The sequence below is a fragment of the Myxocyprinus asiaticus genome, chromosome 29 (assembly GCF_019703515.2).
Source record: "Myxocyprinus asiaticus isolate MX2 ecotype Aquarium Trade chromosome 29, UBuf_Myxa_2, whole genome shotgun sequence".
In the NCBI taxonomy this organism is placed as follows: Eukaryota; Metazoa; Chordata; class Actinopteri; order Cypriniformes; family Catostomidae; genus Myxocyprinus; species Myxocyprinus asiaticus.
This window is the reverse complement of record NC_059372.1, coordinates 33,983,563-34,010,295: the sequence shown is the minus strand read 5'-3', so window position 1 is coordinate 34,010,295 and position 26,733 is coordinate 33,983,563. Positions and strand designations below refer to the sequence as shown.

Below are 26,733 nucleotides of genomic sequence, written 5' to 3'. Positions count from 1 at the left end.
GATGTTATCGACAACGTCGAAAATATTAAATTGTCGACAAAACTGTCCTTGTCGAATAGTCGCTTGATCTCATTTAACGTAACATGAGATCGCTTTAAACTCTAATGATGACGAGCGAGAGCATCACTGCAGCTCGCGCCTGACTGAGGAGAGGAAGAATTACACAGCTCACAGATGCACTCTAAACTTTCCAAACAGCTTCAGGTGATGTAGATCGCAAAGTATGAGGGAATTATAATACAAAAATACAAAATAAGGAAGCAGATCATGTAAATAACTACAAACTCTGAAACTGGCATTTCTCTGTGCGGTCAGCACCTCTTCTATGAGATGCGTGAATGTCCCGATCTAAGGTGGAGAGATTGAAACTGCACCCGACTGATGCACACTCTGGTGCGGGGACGCTCCTCCCCCTCACGTGCGCTTGCTGCAGCTAGATTATAACGTGATGGCTCGTGAGTTATTGAATAATATATGTGTTCATTTCTTATCGTGAAGAAAATTGGCAATACGCATCTTTATTAATAAGAGAGAGTTTGTATTATTGTAAGTTAAAGATGGATTGAAATGAACAGAAAGGTGATAGAGGTAGTCCTCGCCCCAATACATTTTTTTGATTTGTTTTTGTTTTGCCTTGTTTTCCACTATAAATACCTAAAACTCCTTTAAAACAACGTACATTTTCATTAGCAGCTATACTGCAGAAGAAAAAAATTGTTATCTGAGAATGTTGAATATAATATTAAAAATACAAATATTTTAAAATATCTAAAAATCACCTGAGAAGCAGCATATAAGATATTTAGACTTGCTTTTAGAGAATAGATCTTGAATATATTTTGTCTTTACTGCACTCGCAGAAGTACAATCAAGCAACCAAGTTGCTTCTCAAGTAAATGTATCTTGTTTTAAGGATTTTTCGAGAATTTTAAATGGAAAACAAGACAAAAATACTTGATAACAATAGGATTTTTTGCAGTGAATTTCTTTACTGAATTAAACTTAATAAAAAGTATTTTTTCCCCCTTTAATTCAGTGAATGTCATTTAGAGGTATTTTTAACAGATGATTTTGTCCTCTTTATTGTTAGCAAGCACATTTAATACAATTGTAATAATCACTGAATAGTCGAATAATCGTTCTAATAAACGTTAGATTAATCAATTATCAAAATAATTAGTTGCAGCCCTAGTGTTCATAAGGTATGAACTCACTCTTTTCCTCACATGACCCACATGTATTCTTGCTCGCTCTCTCTCTCTCTCTCTCTCTTGCTTTGTCTGATTGTTGCTTTATGCTTTCCAATCGCTCTATACTCTTTCTTTAATTGCCATGTTATCAGACTCTCCCCAGCCCCCTCTCTCTCACTCTGTCTGACAGCTATGCCAATTACTCCTCTGTATTGTTGGCTGTCTGGGAAGGGAGGCTCTAGGTAGCCAACAGCACCAGACTGGCCATTTAGAAACAGAACATAATGAAAGCTGTCTATCCTTATTCCATCACAGCCTCTCTCAATGAACCAGTTTCCCTTCACTTTACCTCTCTCTTACTCTCCATCTGTCTGACATTGTACTCTTTCAAGAGAGAAATTAATGTTGCTTCTGGCAATATTGCTATACACAGAGCTTAGAAGGTTTCGTGGAATATGCAGTGCTGTCCATTAATTTTTAACACATTAATTCCACACAACTGTTGGCTCGATACATAAATTTAGGCTTTGGTTCAACAGCAGCTCTGTAAACTTGGTATCGATCCAAAATTGGTGATGTTGGTCTGCAGGTTCACATTTTCATCTGCTCTGTATCGAAGTAATGCCATATTGAACTTCCACAGGCCTGCTTTTCAGTGGGAAAAGCAAATGACATCTTTTGCGCTGTCCGCCTTTTCCATCACTCTTTAAATGTGAACAAGTATGGTATAGCTATAGCCGCCAATTTTGCAAGCTAGTGCTAAATACATGTTAAAGTCAGCAGGAAATTCAAAAAGTTTACCCTTACTGTCTATATACATGTTCTTGGTCTTTCACAACACAATTCATCAGTGCATGTTATGCTACAAAAAAAGCCTGACATCACCTATATAAATTAATAAAATACACACCTCATAAAACAAGCCAGTCTGAGTGATCTTTCAAAAGTACACTCACTGAACACTTTATTAGGAAGACCTGTACACCTACTTATTCATGCGATTATCTAATCAGCCAAACGTGTGGCAGCAGTGCATGCATAAAATCATGCAGATACAGGTCAGGAGCTTCAGTTCACATCAACCATCATAATGGGGAAAAAATTTGATCTCAGTGATTTCGACTGTGCCATGATTGTTGGTGCCAGATGGGCTGGTTTGAGTATTTCTTTAACTGCTGATCTCCTGGGATTTTCACACACAACAGTCTCTAGAGTTTACTCAGAATGGTGCGAAAAACCAAAAACACCACAGTGAGCAGCAGTTCTGTGGACATAAATGCCATGTTGATAAGAGAGGTCAACAGAGAATGGCCAGACTGGTTTGAGCTGACAGAAAGGCTACGATAACTCAGATAACCATTCTGTACAATTGTAGTGAGCAGAATAGCATCTCAGAAAGCAAAACATGTTGAACCTTGAGGTGGATGGGCTACAACAGAAGAAGACCATGTCGTGCACTTTATTAGGATCATAGTGTTCCTAATAAAGTGCTAAGTGAGTGTATAAAGGGATAATTCACTGAATAGTAACACCACTTTTGCACTTTTGAGAACAAAAACTTGCGTTTTATTCTCTAACCACCAGCAAACTAGCATAAGCAGGTGTAATCAGCATTGAAATAGCACTGCATCTTGAATATTTAAATTAAGTGCAAACACGCCTGCTTTCTATGTAAATTAGGCTCATTTTAGATTGCACTTTATTCACAGATCTCTGGATATTTGCCCTGTGCAATAAACATTGTGCCCGAGAAAAGCAGGCGGTAAACTGAAATTTATTTAAAAGAGATGTTTGTGTACATTTTCTATCAATCATGGCAGCAGTAGTTCATCAAATAATGGTCAAATGATGGAAAAGACTGTATAACCTGGCATATATCCAGATGCACTGTGTAGTCAAGTGCATTTTCGGCATGATACAGGTGTCTGGATCACAGTAGTGAAGTTCTGCAGCATTCACCGCTATATAGTGCTCAGAATCAGACCGCAAGATCGGAATTGTGTCGTGCAGATTGAGTTCAGCATAGATTTTGTAGCTGCATTTGTGCTGTTGCCTGATCTGTTTAACTGCTTTAGTGAATCAAAACAAAAAACAAAAACAAAAAAATACAGGGCTATTTCTGGGCACAACATTCTTAGTTAAATCCCCCCTGTGTTATCAATGCCTTAATTTTATGATTGAGTCATTATAATGTCAGGAGGCCACTGACCCTATTCCATGATTTTTCACTCATGGAGACACAACTGAGCTCCTTATTCATGTTTCCTGCTTGTTCAGACCTTTTCTCTTCTACTCAGAATGGACTCCATTCTTAAACAAACACACATAAAAAAATATCACATCATCACAATCCAATTAGTGTCCTCCAGCAAGTGTGTCTTTGGATGTACTGTATGTGTATGCGTATGTGATGCCTGCAGGGCATGACTAGAAAGCCCTATTGTTGTTGTTTTAGAAACCTCTCTGGGAGTGTGAATGTGAAATGCTTGATTTGTTTGCTTGCCTTTGAGTGTGTGTGTGTGTGTGTGTGTGTGTGTGTGTGTGTGTGTGTGTGTGTGTGTGTGTGTTTGTGTACAAGCTTTTTGCTTCATTCAGCTTATCAAAGTCAATATCCAGAAATCATTTGTTTTTATTTTTCATTGTAATATAGTGTTGTGCCTTTTCACTATAATTTGTTCCTAAGAAACCCAAGCCTGGAGTGACATGGAGGTCAGTTGTCCTGTCTGCTAAAATCAGTCTATACTTTTTCGATTGTTTGAACCGCCACAGTGGCCAAAGTTGGAACTAAATTGCGCATACTCACCTTAGCAACTACATTCTTCCATTTCTTTGAATGGATGTAACATGAAACACGCAGCGAATCTGAGTTAAGTTTTGGAAACATCTGAGTAGGAGTTACATTAATATGCTATTAAACCTAACCCAAACCCTAAACCTAACCCTATTGAGAGCAAAACTACTTTCTTTCACCTACTTTGCAAATATAGTATCTCGCTTACTGGAGATCAAATGGGATGTGACATCAAAGGCACACCGCGGGCAATTTTCAGGGCATGCGCATTGACCACATGGGGACACTTGTCTGAAATTCAGCACATTGAGTCCGACTTTAGATGGAAATACACTCAGAAATAAAATGCCTACTTCTCATCTGATCATGCTGGATTTCTCCTGCTTAGCTCCCTTATTTCATGAGCTACTCTGCCTCTGATGATCTCAGGCCAGATCAGCCGAGAGAGTTTGGCAGTCTGAGAGGATGAAGAGGTCTCCTACGATGTGACTGGCATCGCAGAGGGAGTGGCTGATGCAACCAAACCTCAAAGCAGGAGACATTGCATAGACTCCAGTGAAGTTAATAATCATCAGGCACGTGCACACATAGACATCAAAGGGGGCTTGTGCACCTGCCCTTTTTCTTCCTCGAGAGAAAGTGCCCTTTTTTCCGGGGTGCTTATTTATTTATTTATTTTAAATAAATGAATATATATATATTCCTTTTTGCGCACAGCTTCCCTGTAAATATCAGGTCGGGAGATGAGACTTTGTCGAGTTCCGATGCCCTCGCTCTTTCTCTCCCTCCCTCCCTCCCTCCCTCACTCCCTCCCTCCCTCCCTCTCTCTCTCTCTCTCTCTCTCTCTCCCTCTCCCTCCGTGTCTCTGCGCAGCAGTGCAGCACACATCGGCACATCAGACACACAGACAGGCAGAAAGGCAGGCAGTAGCCCCTCCCAGCTCCTATCCCAGTTGTGTTTTTCTTGGCTTGTGTGCAGGTGAGTGGTGATGAACAAAAGACTAAGCTACCAGTGCCTCGACTTTACAGCTAATTAGCCAAAAGACAAAAGACAAATATAGTTAACTTGTGTCTTGCTAACATGCATGATTCATGAGCTACTAGCTAATGTAATAAATTAGCTAAAGTTTAGCTAAGGCAATTTATCATGGCCATACAGGCTAATGTACTGTACTTAATGGAGACACTACAGGTGAATACAGTAAAATTTGTGTCTTATAACGTCACCACAATCACCACATTGATATGCAAATTAGACGTTAACTAATAAAAATGCACTAATTTGCATACATTTGACAAGGCACTGCAGGTGAATAGGATAAACAAAATAACTAAAGCATATCACCACAGAACTTTCCCAGTTAATGACTTACATCAAGAGTCTTTTCCCTTGAAATGTTGTTTAAATATGCAGATTAGCTTGTTTTGGTTAATTTAGAAGAAATCTACAGATGCAAACAGACTGAGGGTAGTAGGCTTAAAACAAACACCATCTAAATGTGTATTTTGGAAGTTTTCTTTCCATTAGAGTAAAAGAAGACATGGAAGCAAAATAGACCAAAATCTCAAAATTGACTACTACATGAAAAAAGTGTCCTGCCTTAAACAGTAACTTCATAATTTTGATCGTAGGCTCCTCATCTAATAACTATCCATTCTATTAGTTTGTTGTATGCTGACAGATCTTTACATGATACAGACAGCCCTCCCTCAAATGTGAAACTAAGTCCTTGTCACCATCAGTTATTGTGTGTGTGTGTGTGTGTGTGTGTGCACGCATGGTAAGTGTAATTATAATACCAATAATAATAATAATAATAATAATGTACTTGATCAAATGTATTCAGGCAATTCAGTATTTTATTGCTTGGCTGCACAATGCCAAAAAAAGAAAGGATACAGAAAAGGAAGGAGAAGGAGCACCCTTTTTTTCCACTTGAGCCCCTGCCCCCCAAAATGTCTGCACGTCCCTGATAATCATCATGATGCTATGATTAAACAAACTGAAGACTTAACCTTATCTGAAGATTAGAGAGACTAAGTACTTAATTTTATGGATCTGGTTCTTGAAATGTGGCTTTAATCTCAGAAAAACAACACAATTTTCTATTTAGGACCTCATGATCCGGCACCGATAGAATCTATGGATTTTTTCACATATTCTGCACTGACTTTGGATAAAAAATATCAGGAATTCTGAGGAATGGATGTAGACATACTAAAATGTGTTACACTGAGCTGAGAGTAGACCTACTACATTCAGTTCTTGGTAGTAATGGATTACATGAAATATGGATTACATAATCAGACTACGAAAATCAAGTACTTGTAATTGGATTACATTTTTAAAATACTTGTAATTGGACTACAGTTACTTTTTATGGATTACATGATTACATGTTAATTAGGCAACGGCAGTAAACTGTTCATAATTTATTGATCACTGTAATTTTTCTCTTCTTCAAAATGCATTTTTCACTCTAAATCAGCCTACCTACGATATACGTTCGGCACCACTCAAAAGATTAAACCATGCATTCTCATGACCGTTAACTATGCAAGTTATTGATTTTATGATCATTAGTTTTTGTTCATTTCATGTTGATTTGATGCACTTAAAATGAACTTGATGTCTCAGTATAATGTTTAATGCACTTTTAAACAATGTCATAATAAGCTGTTTTTGTGAGGCTCTTTTTGTTACCAATAAAGAATGGAAAATATTTTCCTTCCTCTTTGTATTTTTATGTTAAAATGGTACAAGATTATCCTACTCAAATGCAAGTGACAACAAATAAAAGTGTTTGGTTGGAAGTAATCCAAAAGTAATTGGATTCTTGCAGAAGGAGACACAAGTCATTATTACTTTCATTGCATCTTTTTTTCATACAACAAAAGTGAAAAGTGATTATTTACTTTTAGTAAAAAAAATTTAAAAAACTGTGTAACACATTACTTTGTAAATTCTTGTAATCAGATTACAGTTACTAACTTTTAATTAAAGTTATTTACTTATGTTAGCACAACAGTTAATACTTTACTTGGGTTACACATATTTCTAAAATAAAATTTGTGACGCAGAGGAGGAAGTGGCCGGGCCGTGATGGAGCATGGCCGGCACTGAATCAGCTGATCAGCGGGAGAGCGAGATAAGGGGCAGCTGGAGATGCCAGTTCGAGAGAGAGAGAGACGCATGTGGCCGCATTGCATGTGTGTCTGTGTCCTTATGCTTTATGTTGTTTTAAGTTCATTTATGCATTAAAAGTTTATGTTGATTGTTCAGCTGGTTCTCGCCTCCTCCTTGCATGACCTTTTACTGTTGCCATGTGCTTCTCTCTCTCTCGAACAGGCATCTCCAGCTGCCCCTTATCTCGCTATCATGCTGATCAGCTGATTCAGCGCCGGCCGTGCTCCATCATGGCCCGGCCACGCCCTCCTCCTCGTCACACTCCTCCCCCGCCCGATACAGGCCGGGGCGCCATCAGTCTGACTAACTACGCTGCCCTTCCGGCCGTTCTTTCAGCCGGTGGCCCACCCCACCTCCTGTGAACCTTGGGGGAGAGACGAGGGGAGGTGTGGGGAGAGGGAAAGGGTGAGCAGAGACACACAGAGAGAGAGGAGAGAGAGAGAAGAACTTGCTCGCCGCCTCCCGGATGCGCTGTCACTCAGACCTCAACTCCTTTGCCCTCTGGCGGATGCCAGCTCGCTCCTCCCCTGGTGGACGGCAGCGAGTCCTCCGGCCCCTGGCGGACGGAAATGCTCCTCCCCTTCTCGGCAGACAGCCGCGTTTCCTCCGGCTCTTGGCGGCCGGCAGCGACCCCTCCGTCCCCAGGCAGACGGCCGTGGCTGCTCCCCTGGCGGATAGCAGCGGTGAGAACTCTACGACAGCGCATCCCTCCTCCTTCCCAGGTTTCGGCACCACTGTAACAGTAAAAGGTCGGGCAAGGAGGAGGTGGGAACCGGCTGAACAATTAACAAACTTTTAATGCATAAATTAACTTAAAACAACATAGAACATAAGGAAACAGACACACAATTTTTTTTTTAAATTAATGTAATTAGATCATTGTAATAAGATAATCGTATTACAACTTTTGAAAATTAGTCATTTGTAATGAGTTACTTTTTTTTTCAGTAACTTCAATACATATTGAAAATACATATTTTAGATTTAACCCCAAATTGAAAGACACTTTTTAAAGTGATAACAGTGGAAGTTTTAAATTGTATTTTAAACTCATTTATATGTTAAAGTTTATATTCACACCTTTAAAAGCTCTACAGACCAACATTTAGTCATACACCATCTAATCCTGAAGATAAACATCATGGGGCCATCAAATGATATTATATAAAGAGAAGCATCTCACAATATCAAACGTTTATCAAAGTTTTATTTTAACGATACGTTTTTCATGACATTGTTTTTACATTTCCAAAGGATGCCACAGAAGTTCTTAGATGTTCTCCATAGTTCACATTTCAATAGAAAGCAGAGACACACATAAAAGATGAGTATGATGTATGACAGACTGATTCTGACTGACACCCAGACTTGAAATTCAAGATGTAACAGTTCATAAGAGTTCAATCAATAAATGTCTGCTAACTCAGAAAGGACATTGGCTGGTCTGTCTTGAATGTGTTTCATATTTAACAGTCTTTATTTTCAGGCTGAAGGGAATTATGTAATTCAATGCAGAGTCGAGGCAGCAAGGGCAAATCCTGAGGGTGACTTTAAGGCATTATCGAGAGTTCAGAAACCGAGGGGACTGTTTACCCTGTGCTAGCCTGCCAGACTGTATTTTTTCTCTTTTCTGCCCACGGTCTCTCTCTCTTTTTCTCACATGCACACATACACAAACACACACTTGCTGGTATACATCAAATCTCTTCTAATCTAAGATAAGGTGGTCTGGACTCTTTCAGAGTGGATTATGAGAAGAGACATGTTAAAAGGTCAGTGATACACTAGTACCTCACACAGACAGAGATACACCTCCTGTGTCACTGTATACATACAGATTAGACTCAGGCAGATAATGCATGACTTCCAGATAATATAACTGATGGCTGGTGATTATGGGGGTGTAAGTAAGGTGAAGATGAAATGAGAGGCAGTCCATCTGTTTTAAACACACAAAACAGAATCAGAGAGAAACAGAGAGAGAGAGCAAAAGATGAAGGCAGACAGGAGAGTATTTACCTGATTACATGCAAAAGTATATTCACATTCAACTCTAGCATGTGCTTTTGGCATATGCCACCTCTCCAGTATATGTGGAAATGGAAATCTTCTGTTTGATCACTGCCATTTCAGAGCACTCAAAACTCTCAAAATCTCTCTATGCTCACACAACACATCCATGCACACTTTAGTATACTTATGCTAGATCTCTATGTAGTACTTTAGTTCCCATCCTTCAGGAGAGCCCTATTTTACTCTGGACGCAATACGAACAGGTTTTACTGCACTTTACTGCTGTGTAGTGGCCCACTGTGTACACACACACACACACACACACACAAAAAGTGCCATGTTTATTTCTTGGACATGTAACATGACAATAAGATTTTTTGGCACACAAGTATCTTAGAGTACCATGTATATACCATAGTATAAGAGTAAGTAAATTCAGTACCTTGATATACTATCCCAGATACCTACTGAAAATTTTTTTTTTTTTAAATTGTCAGGTAACCTAAAAAAACATATAACATATGAACTGGTTTTACTTAAGTCAAAATTATTATTTAATATGACTGAATCAACCTGAATTAACCTGGTTACACAAACAAAAGTAAATTTTATGGGTTAGAGCAAGTAAAAAATATCTATTTCAAGTAATATTTTGGTTCAATACAGGTTAAGCTCAATAGAATTAGTGATGTCAAAACAGTACCGGTACTTCAAAAGTGCCTGTGGCAGCGGGGGCGTGGTCGAGCATCTCTCCGGAGAGAGAGAAAGCGGTAAGGGCGCTTATACCTGAGCTAAATTATGTCTAACACCTGTCTCTAATTTCAGTGAGCACGGGGAGAGCGGCATAAATAGGGCCACGCAGCACTCAGACGAGAGAGAGAGCCTGGACACGACAGAGCCGAGCCAGAGCAAGGATTGTTAGTAGTGAAAGTTTATTTGTGAAAGCAGTGTGTGATAGGGTTTAGCTTAGTGCTTAAAAGGAAAACTGGAAAGTGGTGTGGTGAAGAGGAAAAATAAAGCCTCATCTTAAGAAGGAAAACTGCTTCTCGCCTCATTACAGTACTCTATTCGGTCCCCGTGTGCTGTATGACTGATATCCAGCTGCTTTTAAATGCTCACACACTCATTTGAGCATGTGTTTTGATACTCCTTTTACACAGAAATGGACAATTAATAACATAAAAACTTTTTACATGTCCTATTGTGATTAATAAGCCACAAATGGATGTGATTTAATTAAATAAATATACAGTCTGCATGTGATGCACACTGCAAAGGGAATGTGTGAAGCTGCTCATTTGCTGAAAACACACTGATCAAAATACATTTTATGAGCATCACGTGCTGTGCTTATTATAGTAGATGACAGAAGAAAGCACACATTCATCGTGATGCGTGCAGCGCCTGCAGACTACATATTTATATCATTAAATTAAATCGCACCATTTTGCGCTTCAATAATCACACAGGATCATACAACCAGCGTCTTATGCGGAAGTGTGAAACTACCAACTTCACGTCAAAATAAAAGTTTGATTCAAAATAAAAGCTTGACATGCAAAATTTAAGAAATTGCGTGTTTAATAACATTTATTGTATTATTATTTTTTTTTATTATTATTAAAAGTAACTGTTCAATTTTCATTTGATTTAAGTTTGGATTCATTTCATTAGACAAAATATGATGATGAAATTGAATTACATTTTAAAACATGGAATTCAGGGGAAAAATGGAAAATGTGGAATTTGGGAAAAAATTTAAGGAAATTTAGAAAAAATGTAACTTGAAGCAATGCTTACTTGATTGAGAAACACTTGAAGGAAATGTTTTCAATTTACAAATTTTTGGAAATTTAACATTTTGAAAGGCTAAAGGAGTGTGTTCAATAACCTATTTTTTTCTGTGGTAACAAAACTGGTATCGAGAATCATGAACCTTTATTGGTATCAGTACCAACTACTGAAATTTTGGTATCATGACACTAATCAACATCATTTGTGGCATAATGTTGATTAACACAAAAAATTATTTCAACTCGTCCCTCCTTTTTAAAAAAAAATACATAATTCTTCTGTTAAAACGTGTGTATTATTTGAGCTGTTAAGTTGTTTAAATCATAATTTATGGCTGTTTTTGGGTTTACAGTGTTACGTCGTCATGTTAAAAATTTGTAAAATTGAATGTAATTTTACACTGAAAAGGTTAAGGTAACAATTGCAGGTAACCACTTTTTACAGTGTATTTACACCGGTCTGAATTGTCAACAGTAACTTTGTAAGGCAGGATTTTGGAAAGAGGGGTTATGTCTAATTAAGTGGCTAACATTACTTATAGTCCCTTTAACTACCATATTCTAGCTGGTTTTTCATGTGAATGAGGCCTCATTTGTTGGTGATCAACTGTTGGGTGACATCACAGTAAATTTCAGAGGTCAAATGTGTAAAAAATATCCCAGATTACTCGAATTTACGCTAAATAATATCCACATCTATGGCCCTTCCAGTTGAAGTCTAATCTACAGTGCATCCGGAAAATATTCACAGCGCTTCACTTTTTCCACATTTTGTTATGTTACAGCCTTATTCCAAAATGGATTAAATTCATTATTTTCCTCAAAATACTACAAACAATACCCCATAATGACAACGTGAAAGAAGTTTGTTTGAAATCTTTGCAAATTTATAATAAATAAATAAATAAATAAATACAAAATAAAAAAAACACATGTACATAAGTATTCACAGCCTTTGCTCAATACTTTGTTGAAGCACCTTTGGCACCAATTACAGCCTCAAGTCTTTTTGAGTATGATGCTACAAGCTTAGCACACCTATTTTTGGGCAGTTTCTCCCATTCTTCTTTGCAGGACCTCTCAAGCTCCATCAGGTTTAATGGGGAGCATCGGTGCACAGCCAATTTCAGATTTCTCCAGAGATGCTCAACCGGGGTTCAAGTCTGGGCTCTGGCTGGGCCACTCAAGGACATTCACAGAGTTGTCCCGGAGCCACTCCTTTGTTATCTTGGCTGTGTGCTTAGGGTCGTTGTCCTGTTGGAAGATGAACCTTCGCCCCAGTCTGAGGTCCAGAGCGCTCTGGAGCAGGTTTTCATCAAGGATGTCTCTGTACATTGCTGCATTCATATTTCCCTCGATCCTGACTAGTCTCCCAGTTCCTGCCGCTGAAAAACATCCCCACAGCATGATGCTGCCACCACCATGCTTCACTGTAGGGATGGTATTGGCCAGGTGATGAGCGGTGCCTGGTTTCCTCCAGACATGACGCTTGCCATTCAGGCCAAAGAGTTCAATCTTTGTTTCATCAGACAAGAGAATTTTGTTTCTCATGGTCTGAGAGTCCTTCAGGTGCCTTTTGGCAAACTCCAGGTGGGCTGTCATGTGCCTTTTACTGAGGAGTGGCTTCCGTCTGGCCACTCTACCATACATGCCTGATTGGTGGAGTGCTGCAGAGATGGTTGTTCTTCTGGAAGGTTCTCCTCTCTCCACAGAGAAACGCTGGAGCTCTGTCAGAGTGACCATCGGGTTCTTGGTCACCTCCCTGACTAAGGCCCTTCTCCCCCGATTGCTCAGTTTGGCTGGGCAGCCAGCTCTAGGAAGAGTCCTGGTGGTTCCAAACTTCTTCCATGATGGAGACCACTGTGCTCATTGGGACCTTCAATGCTGCAGAAATTTTTCTGTACCCTTCCCCAGATCTGTGCCTCAATACAATCCTGTCTTGGAGGTCTACAGACAATTCCTTGGACTTCATGGCTTGGTATGTGCTCTGACATGCACTGTTAACTGTGGGACCTTATATAGACAGGTGTGTGCCTTTCCAAATCATGTCCAATCAACTGAATTTACCACAGGTGGACTCCAATCAAGTTGTAGAAACATCTCAAGGATGATCAGTGGAAACAGGATGCACCTGAGCTCAATTTTGAGTGTCATGGCAAAGGCTGTGAATACTTATGTACATGTGATTTTTTTTTTTTTTTCGGTTTTTATTTTTAATAAATTTGCAAAGATTTCAAACAAACTTCTTTCACTTTGTCATTATGGGGTATTGTTTGTAGAATTTTGAGCAAAATAATGAATTTAATCCATTTTGGAATAAGGCTGTAACATAACAAAATGTGGAAAAAGTGAAGCACTGTGAATACTTTCCGGATGCACTGTATGTTTGTGTGGATGACCAGACAGAGCTAGAGTCAAAAGGGAGTGGATGTGAAAGAAAGGGACAGAAACAGAGTTACAGACAGATATTTGGCCCACAGGTGATATTTTGAGAGACAGGGTCAGAGTGTGGAGAACTGTTCATCATTTTCAGAAACATTGATGAGAATACAAGGATGAATCGGGCTGCTGAGCATCTCTCTAATGCATCCATTAGCTTGAGTCCAACTGGGTCAAGGTGATAATACAGATGTGAAAATCACAGCATAATTGCTTTTTGCCATCAGGACGAGCATCTGCTCTGCCCAGTGCCTCCAGCATGGTGAGGGGCCATTGACTAATCAGAAACCTCTATCACACATTAGAAAGTGCCAAACAGTTTAGATAGACAGAAATAGGGGGTTTGAAAAGTAACGTCTAGGAATTATTTTGTACAATTATGAAATCCACGGCCATCAATGTATGTACTTTTATCGTAAGCTTTAAAGTTTTAATGTTGATAATACTTTTCTGAAAATTTTTTATTCCTGTTTTATTTAATCTGTCCTTACATTTTCTTTTGTCAGCTGGTACAGGTCACTTCAAGGTGCACTCAGCGATTCCTGAGAAATGTTGTTGATATTCGAACTCAACTACCAAAACAAACACACTCCTCCCTTCAGTGCTCCTTTGGAAGCTCCGCCCCCCAAATTCATGCACATGAGACGGTTTTACACACACCAGTTCTAGACACTCGCAACTCTCCTGCTAAATCTAACATCACAACAACAGCATATATGGGTTCTGTGAAACATAGCAAAATTTATGTTACCCACCTATCAAGAAGGAAAAGAGCAACTTCTGCATCCGTCTTCAAGCCTTTTACCTCTCGGAGGTCTCTCCACCACTGAAAATCCTTGCCGATGTCGATGCAGCTCCTAGCCCTCGATTTATCATAATCCTTCTTTTTTAGTTTATATTCGTCTGAACTTTTTCTCTTGGTCTGTTTCTCAGCCATTTGTCCTCCTTGGAGTTTAGAAAGTTTGCATCAGCCAGATTTGCCGTTGCTCTTCTAATGAATTTCCCTCTCGCTCTGCCCCCACCCCCCATCCTGTGCACGTGCAAGAACCACCCCCTGTTGCTGATTGGCTGGAGTAGTGTTGTGTGGATCGGTCTTTTCCACTTTGTTTTTGTCCCATTTACAGAGCCAGAGCTGTGTACAAATACTAGATTTTTTTTCAGCCCACCCACAGAACGGACAGCTAGAAGAATGTGAGGAGATAATTGCAGAATTTGACAAAAAGTGTATTGGATTAGAATTATTGAGAATTACTGAGTTAACATTAAAAATAGAAACAGATTGCAGGGCATCGTTAAAGTGTGCAGCAAAATTGCAGGCACATCCTTGAATGACTTCACTCATCTGTACAATGTCAGGGTTTTAAAGATGGCCCAGTCATTTTTGGCTGATTCTAGCCACTCCCTGTCCAAGGAGTTTAAATTGCTTCAGTCTGGCCACAGATATAATCTGCCAACATGTAGGACAAATAGACTTAAGAACTCATTTGTTCCAGCTGCCATTGGCTTTTTAAATAATTCAATGTGATTTTTTATTTTTTTTGTTTATGTTGTATCTATTGTCCATTTATTAATATTTGTCTGATGGTTGTGTTTACTGCTGACTGTACAACAAATTGCCCCTCTGGGACAATAAAGATATCCTTGACCTTGAATGAGTTATGTATATGTAGGAATGCTGTGGCAGCAATACATTTTAAGCTATATCAACAGGATAAAAATGATTTAGACTCATCTCTTTATTTAAATAAACAAGCAACATTCGTGTGTACAGTAATGTACTTGCAATGTCCGAGGCATGTCGAACGCTGCACAAAGCAGAGAAGAAGAAGAGCAACAACAACAACACCATGAGAAACAAAATTCTCTGGTCTGATGAAACAAAGATTGAACTCTTTGGCCTGAATGGCAAGCGTCATGTCTGGAGGAAACCAGGCACCGCTCATCACCTGGCCAATACCATCCCTACAGTGAAGCATGGTGGTGGCAGCATCATGCTGTGGGGATGTTTTTCAGCAGCAGGAACTGGGAGACTAGTCAGGATCGAGGGAAAGATGAATGCAGCAATCTACAGAGACATCCTTGATGAAAACCTGCTCCAGAGCGATCTGGACCTCAGACTGGGGCGAAGGTTCATCTTCCAACAGGACAACGACCCTAAGCACACAGCCAAGATAACAAAGGAGTGGCTACGGGACAACTCTGTGAATGTTCTTGAGTGGCCCAGCCAGAGTCCAGACTTGAACCCGATTGAACATCTCTGGAGAGATCTGAAAATGGCTATGCACCGATGTTCCCCATCCAACCTGATGGAGCTTGAGAAGTCCTGCAAAGAAGAATGGGAGAAACTGCCCAAAAATAGGTGTGCCAAGCTTATAGCATCATACTCAAAAAGACTTGAGGCTGTAATTGGTGCCAAAGGTGCTTCAACAAAGTATTGAGCAAAGGCTGTGAATACTTATGTACATGTGATTTTTTTTTATTTTCGTTTTTTATTTTCAATAAATTTGCAAAGATTTCAAACAAACTTCTTTCACATTGTCATTATGGGGTATTGTTTGTAGAATTGAGGAAATAATGAATTTAATCCATTTTGGAATAAGGCTGTAACATAACAAAATGTGGAAAAAGTGAAGCGCTGTGAATACTTTCCAGATGCACTGTGTATATATATATATATATATATATATATATATATATATATATATATATATATATATATATATCTTACTTTCAATTATCATTGAGTGGTTATAACAGCTTCTTTTACTGATCTCATGTGGATTCCATTCATAGAATGAGGCAGAAGGCATGAGTTTTGTTGAATATGCAGTCTGAAGCAAATGACAGGTACAGATGTATAACTGTTCAATGAAGACAACAAATACCAGAGATCGCTAGGAAAATATAGACAAACCATATCGTCTATTTATTTACGACATCTCTCCTCCGTCTAAACATTATCATTATGCTTTACACTGAGTTTATAAGGTTGAAAGTGAAGCAAAGAAGAGCTTTCAGGAGAAAATTGCATCGTCTTCTGCCTTCGGACATCACCATAAACACAATGGAGAATATACATCTGATCTGCACCAAAATCAATATACATACAGTACAGTATATGTTTGAAACAACATTAGGATGAGCAAATGATGTCAAAATTATCATTTTTGAATGGACTATCTGAGGCCATCAATTTCCATTGAACTCAAAACAACTGTATTAAATTATATCTAATTAGCACCACCCTCTCTGTGGTTTCAATTGTTTTTTCACCTTTTTCTCTCTCTGTCTCTTTCTTTAAACATCCTCCTCCTCTTTTATGCCTATCTTTCCTGGTCTTGTGATTCTCTCTCTCTCATGGAGCACTAATTAATGGGAGAGATAGTGGACATGGGCCCATGCACTTGCAAATTCAACAGAATGAGACAAGATGACAGAACCCCCCCCCCCCCGCCCCTTACACATTGCTGGAGAAATTAGGTGAGATCGGGGGTGGGGAGGATGAAGACAAGAATGGTTGAGATGCTCAAAGTATAAAGCTTTGCACCTAGCCATCAGTCCATCCAACAAAAGAAATTGACCCTTTTCCATTCTTCAGCCCTTTCGCTGCTCAACCTATCCATTTTCACAAAGATGTTTGTTGATTTAAGCTAAATTGATTCCTCCTGGCTTTCAACGCTTGATCAATCTGTTTAAAGTGCATAGCGACTGAAGACTAAATGTTTATTGGACACCTCCCCCATGCTTTTTGTTCCCCACCCACCTCAATCCCACAATTATTCATAGGGAGTCTCAGAAGAGCAGCACTAACCCATAATAAAATGACATATGTTTGAAGCATGTGATATTCTATGGTCTATACATTTTTATTTATTAATTAATCTTATTGATGAATATGAAAAGCAAAGCTAATTGGAGATCAGCAATGTTTAAACTGTACCTTCAGGTTTCCCCCTGTATATACAACAAACAATCTTATGTGATCAGATTTTTGGGAATCCATTTGGGCCACTTTCAAATGTTGTTTTAATCTTTCCATCTGATCTAAATCCTATTCTCCTTTTATTTCATCTTTTAGTATTGTTACACTACAGATAGGCTCAAGTTAAGTTACAGAATGCATGGGAATTTTAAAGCTGAAGTGTGTAATTTTTTTAATGTTAAAATAGTTTTTCCTTTACCAGCTTAATATGCAAAGACAACTATAAGTAATCATTCGTAGGTTGATTTCCTCGAAAACAGTATACACTGTGTCTCTGATGTTGCTTGTGTTTATGTCCCGTTAGGTCTCTGACGGTTGTGTTCCTGTCCAGTTGGATTTCTGTTGGTTCCCTGTTCCAGCCCAGCCCATCATTGTGTCATGTTTGTTTTTCCCCTTTGAGGTAGTTTTTGTTTGTTTTGTTATATTTTCGTTAAATAAAAGCCCTAATCGCTACTCTGCATTTGAGTCCTGCCATTTCTTCAACCAAACCTGACAGATCGGGGATGTATTCAGGAAAATAGTCTGAACTTTTTATTTTTGCTTTTCATTTGGTGGTGTAGAAATGTTACACTTTAGTTTTAACAATTTTAATTATGACTGGATGTGCGAGACTAGTCGACTAAACTGTTCTGATGCTGCTAGTCAACATTGGAATTACTAGTCGGTCAATATTTTCCCCCATTATTGCACTGTTCAGCATTTTTACACATTTACATTTGGCTTTATATTATTACAAAGTCAACAAATTCAACATTACTGTCATGTAGGGCTGCTTGATTATGGCAAAAATCATAATCCCAATATTTTGGTCAATAGTGAGATCACGATTATTTAACATGACTACTCATTGACTGGAAACATCATGTATTTATTAAAAACAACTAGTCTTTTTAACAGTGGATTTCCTTTAACTTAAGATATCATTCAACTGAAAAACAAATAAAAAAAATTTGATAAATAAAATAAATATACATTTAAATAATATAAAAATAATAAATTAGATACAAATAAAGATCAACTATGTTGTAGTGCACTTTAGAGCGAAAAATATTTTATCCATTATATCGTAAACCCCCCTCCTGAGGGTCGGTTAATTTTTTTTCTTTTATTGATTTAGCTTAAATTAAATTCATTTATTGAAATACAAAAAACATAAACGAAAGACATTTCCAAATTCAAATTGCACTTTAAACTAAATGGAAAAAAGTCATTAAAATAACGAAGTGATTACAATTTTTTTGTTTGTATTGCGTTTTGGTAATAATGCTGCCTAAAGAAAAAAAAACTCAATTTTATGTTCAAGGTGAATGTTCATAATGCATGCCAACCATGTGGAAATAAAGTAACCTAAACTCACAGCACCTCCCGAGATGGTCAGAGATCATTTGCAATTTTCAAAAATGTCCTGACTGTTTTAATATGTTCAGTTACTTTTACTTGGTGATTTCCATTTAGAACATGCTATTAGGGTTGCTCTATTGGTCCTGCACTATTTATTCAATTGTTTTCAATAATTATGCCTGTATTCGCTAACGTTGATTCATAAAATGCATGTCATGTTCTATATTTAATGTAGCCTACACTGATTATAATGCAAGTCAAGCATGTCACAGATAAATGCCCATTTTCAGCAGAATTTAGCATCGGATTTGGCTGTTGGAAGTATTTTAAATGGGTTGCATAAATACACAGTGTTTTTTTACTGTTTTCTGAGGGTTTCTTTCTTTTTAGACTAGTCAACAAAATTTTTGCTTAAACGGCAATGAAATTAGTCGTTCCGCACATCCCTAGACGTGAATACACACATGCAGCCATTGGCAAGTGAACGATTAGAATCAAACCAATAATATTAATTCAGAATCAAAATATTTCAAGTATTGTCTTGTAATATAACTTGGCTTTGCTTTAGAAGCAGACACCATTATATCTTCTTCTCTCATCCAACACCTCGATGACACTTATCCACAGTGCCCCCCTGTGGACTCAAGTGTAACTGCAAGATTTGGTTAGCGATTCGAGGGACAATAGAGTGTAATTCAGCCATGCTCAAGGCAGACAAATGTGGAAAGGAAAATTAATTTGCAATATTCGAGTAGAGATTTTTATACTTGAGTAGCTGGTGCACATCCCAGGGGTGTAAAGTACTCATGTTACTGTCATTAAGCAGTTTTTCCCAGGAATTGTACTTTTTTAAGTAGTTTAAATATGGTATACTTTTACTTGAGTACATTTTAAGTGCTGTAACTTTTAATGCACTATTTTCCCACCGTCTGTGTTAGCTACTTCCCTGTCCTGATTTTATTTTTATCTATCAACATGATTGGCTAGGGAGAGTCTCGTGACTCCAGTCAAATCAAATCACATGTAAAAAACTTGAACGGCAGCTGTAGATCCGGTTATGGATGTTATGGATGTGGAGGATGATTCAAACACAGTTCAACACTTGAACATCACAGCCGCACCTGAAAGGGCTTTTCGCAGTGAAGAAGGCCAATTGCATGATTGCATGAGCAGGTAGCAGAATTTATAGTAAAAATGTACTTAAATGTTGATCTGTGTCTCACCCAACCTATCATATTTCTTTTGAAGACATTTCTTTAACAACTGGAGTCACGTGAATTAGGTTACTTTTATGCTGACTTATGTGATTTTTGGAGCTTCAAAATTTTGGCATCCATTCATTTGCATTGTATGGACCAAAAGGTCTGAGATATTCTTCTAAAAATCTTCATTTGTGCTCTGCTGAAGAAAGAAAGTCATATATATCTGGGATGGCATGAGGGTTACTAAATGATGAGAGAATTTTGAATGATTCCTTTAAAGCCCGATGTGGCTCCTGTACCAAACAAGTTGTCCCACCCCTGCTCTACCCCCTCTATTGTGCGGGACATGACACGCCAAGTGACCCTGCTTTTTTAGTGTTTTTTTTTTTACATTCCTTGCATTGTTTTGGACAAGTTTTATGCGCAACAATAACTCTCTCAGTCGGCATTAAGGAAAATTTACACATAAACTGATTTTAATGTAATTGTTTCATACATTATGATATAAAATGGGGATCATTGTATAGAAAATAACTTTTTCATCTTTTCATTTCTGTAATCATGTCATCCTTTTATTTATTTTTTTAATCAGATTCATGTAGTGTTTACAGTATCATAGATAAGTGATGTATTTTAAAAGTTGTCAGTCACAAACACCTATAAAATACCAATATTTTTTATTCTTTCAGGCAAACAGCCATAAAAGGGAATGTAAATTACGGTATGTGTGCTACATTTTTAAATTGCAGCACAGAGTTTTTATTATAAAGAGGCATAGTTTTCGCAACTCAGTACTCAATACTCACAACTCATGAGTACTTTTAAATGAGCTACTCTTTTACTCTTACTTGAGACAGGTACTTTTACTCAAAGTACATTTTATAAGAAGTAACAGTACTTTTACTTGAGTATTATTTTTCAGTACTCTTTCCACCCCTGCACATCCCTAATATATATGTTGAAATATCTATGTAGATATATGTAATAGGCTTTGCAGTGTAAATGCAGCCAAAGAGGATTCATATTTTATCCCATTAGAATCTGTAAGGATTGGTTCCATATAATATTGAAATTCTATTAGCCATCTTGTGCACATTCCTTTACGAGTTTTTGACTAGGTTGGGTATGAATCACCTGTATTGTGAATTGTGTAACCAGATCAAAGCCGTACAGACAATATTATTCACCCATTCAAGCTGTGCAAATATGTGATACGGACATAAAACAATATTTTAAACTTTGCTGATGATGCTTGAAAAAAAACTTAGGAATACGCACATACATTAAAGGCAAAACATATTTACATCAAAAGATCTTTGATCACATACAGTAAATGGATCACTGCAGGAAAAACAAAGAAGACATCTCTTTTATACTTTCTCTCTATCACTCCATCTCTCTCTCTCTCTCTCTCTGCTCTGTGAACTCTGGTGACACCATAAGAGGATATTGAGAGACCAACAATAGGCTAACAGAGCAAGAATTAAAAGGGACAAAAACAAAAGCACACATACATCAACACAAAAACACAATGCCACACACATGTATACATCCATAGACACACAGCAAATGGATCAAATGGGCCACATTCCACAAAAATACAAAAACACACAAAATCCATTTTAGATCACCAGACAAATCCTTTGTCTGCCTAAAATTTATGATACAAAAGGATAGACGGATAAAGGGATGGGTGAATGGTTTAAGGCAAAGCTCGTGAGAGCACAAGGATGCTGGCCTACCCACACGCGCGCACACACACACACACATTCAACACCATTTGAGCAAGGATCACATTTCAAAAGCCATCCAAAGCCAACATTTGGGCAGGACACCAAATAGTTCTAAGAGCCCTTGCTTAACAAACATGTGAGAAAGCCAATAAAGCCCATGTTTGCGTGGCTAACGAAAACAGTAGCTTCCTTTCTTTTCACCTTCCTTTATTTTTTTATTCGCTTTCTTTTCACCTTCCTTTATTCTTTTCCTTGCTCGTTAATGTGACAATCAGTCCACGGGGGTATGTAACTTTGCTTGTGCGGTTGGGATGAGATTAATTTAATCTGACCTACAATGCACTGAGCACAAACATGATAAAGAGGCTTTAGGACAAAACCTCTTAAATTAGTGGGTCGTGTTTTAGAGTGTGGAACAGATCTGGGGCCATTGTTGCTGTTTTCTTATATTTAAAGGAATGTTCTGCATCCAAAACAACTTAAGCTCTATGGACAGCATCTGTGGCATGCTGTCAATTACCACAGAAATAAATTTTGACATGTTCCTCAGTTTGAAAAAAACATACAAAAAATTGTGTTTACACTAATGCATTTATAATAGAAGTCTATGGGGCAAGTCCTTGCACCGAGATAAATGTTAAAATACACACTGTTTTGAGAGTATAGCCACAAGACTTAAACATTATACTTGTTAAGATATAAATAGTGTGATAAAATAACTTACTAACCTTGCAAAGTTACCATGCAAAGTTACAAGAGAGTTTACACAGAGAAAAATCCAAAGGAATTACGCATGAAGTTCATCCACCTAAACGGACGATTTAGACAACTTTACAGCTCAAATAACATACATTTTTGTATGGAAGAATCATAAAAATCATAAAATAATCTTAAAAGTGCTTTATCAAAATACAAGCTTCATATTTCTGCTTTTAAACAATCTGGAATGACTTGTACCATAGACTTCTATTGTAAGTATAATACACATTATTTTTGGAGTAGTCAAAATTATTTTCTGTGGAAATCGATAGCCTGTCACAGATGCTGTTGATGGAGCTTAACTTGCATTGAACATTCCTTAAGGATCAGTACTTCAGTTGATTAGTGCAAGGAATGTAAAAAATTAAACGGATAGTTTACCCAAAAATGAAAATTCTCTCATCATTTACTCACCCTCATGCCATCCCAGATGTAGAGTACATGACTTTCTTTCTTTTGCTGAACACAAATTAAGATTTTTAAGGTCCATACAATGCAAGTGAATGGTGACCAAAACTTTGAAGCTCCAAAAAGCACATAAGGGCAGCATAAAAGTAATCCATATTAATCCAGTGGTTGTATCCATGTTTTCTAAAGCGATCCAATCAGTTTTGGGTGAGATCAGACCAAAATTTTACTTCTTTTTCACAATAAATCTTGAAATCAGCAGTCTTGATGATCATGATTTCAAGTTCGATTACACTTTCTAGTGCCATCTAGCGCATGCGTGAAAAAGGAGTTACATTTTGGTCTGTTCTCAACCAAAACTGATTATATTGCTTCAGTAGACATGAATTAAACCACTGGAGTTGTATGGATTACTTTTATGCTGCCTTTATAAACCTTTTGGCGCTTCAAAGTTTTGGTTACCATTTACTTGCATTGTATGGACCTACCTAGAAATCTTTTTGTTTGTGTTCTGCAGAAGAAAGAAAGTCATACACATCTGGGATGGCATGAGGGTGAGTAAATGATGAGAGAATTTTCATTTTTGGGTGAGCTTGTTGTAAATTTGTTTTGTTTGTTGCTTAGTGAGAAGACAAATATGACACATGACATTTATTTCCATTGAAACATAGCGTAAAATGACAGACTGAGTAATAGCAAATGTCTACCAGTCTAATAAAAATAAAAAAAACAGTCAATGGCATTGACGGACTGGTCAAGAATGGAATCGCTTCTGCTGATAACAGACAAATACACATTGAGTCAAAATATACACTCCCATCCCACTTCATGTCAATCTGAGCAACACAGATTAAAATTACTCTCTTTTTCTCTCTCCCACTCTGTACTCCCTATTCTTCTATATTTTTGTCAGACAGCAGAGTGTGTGTGTTTAGAATCAGTGAGTGCACATCTCTGCTTGTGGGTCTAGCATTTTTACATCTCTGTAATCCGTCTGTATGCATGAATGAATGAATGACACGCTTGTGTCCATCCACTTAATGCATTGGTGGTCCCTTAGGTAGAAAGAAGACAGCCCACATTCTCTCTTCCTGGGATTGGCTCAGTGCTGTAGGGAGTGTGAAACAGGGCAAGAGGGGGGCTAACCCAGCATCTGTGCCTCTCCTTTCTGATGAATCTTTACATGAGCATTAACACAAACATGCTTTAAAACAACCATGCTTTATACACATCAGATGTCATTTGGAAACTACTGCTATTTTGAAAAGTCAATCTGTACAAAATGAAACCTTGCAAAGCAATTACTTTTATAACAGGAGAATAACTGGCGATATATGTGCAAGAAACGATCTCAAAGCAAAGCAGTCCTCTTTTATATAAGTGCAATTTAATTGTCTAATTAAATGCCTTACATTCATATATGAGCTCTCCCTAAATAAACTGCTACGCACAAACTGATTACAATGCAAGACTGAAATATTGTGTACTCACACCTTCCCTTTCTCTAAGGATGCTTAGCAAAATGTGCTTAAATATTGATAATATTCTGCTCCTAGAATACAACACTAATTAAAACCCTGCTAATTGGCTAAAAACCAACAAGATCTTTGCACAATCATAATTATCTAACGTTCCTTGGGGGAAATGTTATGATTATGCAATTTGTTTGCCAACTTTGCTCATGGCAAAACTATATTTATATAAAGCAAGTCTTATTCTGGGTAGTACATACTTTACATACTTTTATAAATCACTGAATCGACACTCTCACACCTATGAATGGAGAATGTTTTAAAGGGATAGTTCACCCAAAATGAAAATTCTGTCATCATTTACTCACCCTCACGCATTACTTTTTCTTCTGTAGAACACAAAAGATGTTAGGCACAATGTTAGCCTCAGTCATCATTCGCTTTTATTGCATCTTTTTTGCATACAGTGAAAGTGAATGGTAACTAAGGCTAACATCTTTTTGGTATTTGATGGAATAAACTCAAATGGGTTTGGACCAACATGAGTTTGGTGAGTAAATGATGACTGAATCTTTTTGGGTGCACTATCCCTTTAAGAAAAACACCTGAAGAAAAAAGGGATCTGGTTTAAAGTGAGATTAGGTCTTGCTGTCCGTTTTAGCACCACGCTGAGCGCCACACACAGTATATGTTACTATGATTGCATATGATTGCCTTGAGGCTAAGAGTGAAAGTATATATTTCTTGTGATAACATGAAAGCCCTTGAGAACAACCTGAGCATGTGTGTGTGAATGTTTACATTCATCATGGTCATGTAGTATGTCAGGTAGTGTTTATGTTTATGTCCAGTTGTGGACCGATGAACTGACATTCCCCCGAGTGGGTTGAGCACAATGTCAAAATAATGGAACATATACATCTTTAAAAACACTCAATGTGTGAGTCAGCCCACACCAATCACCAACTTTGTAAAGGAAACTCGGCACATGGCATTCAGCAAAGAAAAACAGCATCACAGCATATGGATAAAAAGTCTTAAAGTAAAGTATAGTATGGTATAGTATAGTATAGTAATATTGTGATAGAGGAAATTTGTTGTTTGACTAGGGAACTAAAGCTTGTCACTTTTTACTACAGCGAATATTTTTTAGGCTAGGTTCATTTTTGAAAGTCAGTGTCTGTATGGACACATAAAAGTCTAGACTACGAAAAGTTATTGAACATTTTATCCTTGATCATTTACCAAACGTACTGCCTCACCATACGGGGTAAGTTGTCACATTGGGAACCTACTGTTTATTGACACTGATTTGCTAAAAATATAAATACAAATAAAAAACGGTCATCTTCCACAACATATCTGTATTTAAAATGTATTTCAGGATATTTAATAGCTTTTCAGCTAAATGTAAACACTAAAACAGTTATGAAACACAAATAATTCAGTAAACAGCAAAACTAGGAAAGGTAACATACATAAATACAATATCAAACAAATGTTGTTTATATTAATTAAATGGTAAAATATTAATTAAATAATTAAAAGGTAAAAAAAATTAATATAGGCTAAAAGGCATGTGACAACTTGCCCCAACCTGACATTAACGGAAAATAGCCACAAAATCTGCATTCTTACCTGTATAGTTGACTCTTGTGCCAATGTAGTTTTACTGTTTTCCCTTGTTTACCCAACTATTTTGATTCAGAGGGTAGAATTCACAAAACCTATTCTAATTTAAGACAGTTTTGAACTGGAAATGTCATTTAAAATCTTCTAGTTACTCAGGTACAGCTCTAGTGACAACTTCCCCATGTGACATCTTCCCTGCTGTCACGCGCAGCCCATGTTTGTAAATAAATAATTATTCTTTCGCATTTGGCTCCTATATAAATGCATTCATATTTGGATTCGTTTGTTTAACATAGTAGTAAATAATACGACCTTACCGTCTACAGCCATAGTCGGTATAAACGCGTATCTCTCCGTGATTGCCTCAGTAAGTGTCTTCCATGCTTACGGGTGTCTGTCCGGTCCAGTTGAAGAGAGAGCCGGTTCTCCTGCACGAGCGGATCGATTAGCTGTGGAGCAGGAGCCAAGTGCGAAACTGAGTGATCGATGCATTCACATACAAACCCGAGACAGAAATGTCATTCATCAAAGAGAGCGTTCTGAAAGCCTTTGGCAAGTTGAAACTCCTCCCTTCGGTTTCTCACCTCAGTGCTGAATGTACTCACGAGCGAGCGCGCGCTGCCACTGAGTTACACATGTAGCATTGATTTAGAGGTAAATGATATCAAACGCAGTGCAGTAAAACGCACGTGAAATTGAAACTACATCTAGGTCAATTCACGCACGAGTTTGTTAGGAACATTTGGGGCAAAACACACAGCACATGTAAACACAAATGCTTGATGACCAATG

At 37.8% G+C, this 26,733-nt stretch overlaps 1 protein-coding gene across 1 annotated transcript in view; it reads right to left on the bottom strand.

The window, feature by feature from the left end:
* LOC127420490 (sterile alpha motif domain-containing protein 10-like) overlaps positions 1-26,435 on the bottom strand; it is a 119,053-nt gene extending 92,618 nt beyond the window's left edge. The window contains exon 1 of the mRNA XM_051662825.1: positions 26,259-26,435. Coding sequence (XP_051518785.1) covers positions 26,259-26,271 — 13 coding nt within the window. The 5' untranslated portion in view covers positions 26,272-26,435. The remainder of the gene's footprint in view (positions 1-26,258) is intronic.
* Between the last annotated feature and the right edge of the window lie 298 nt (positions 26,436-26,733).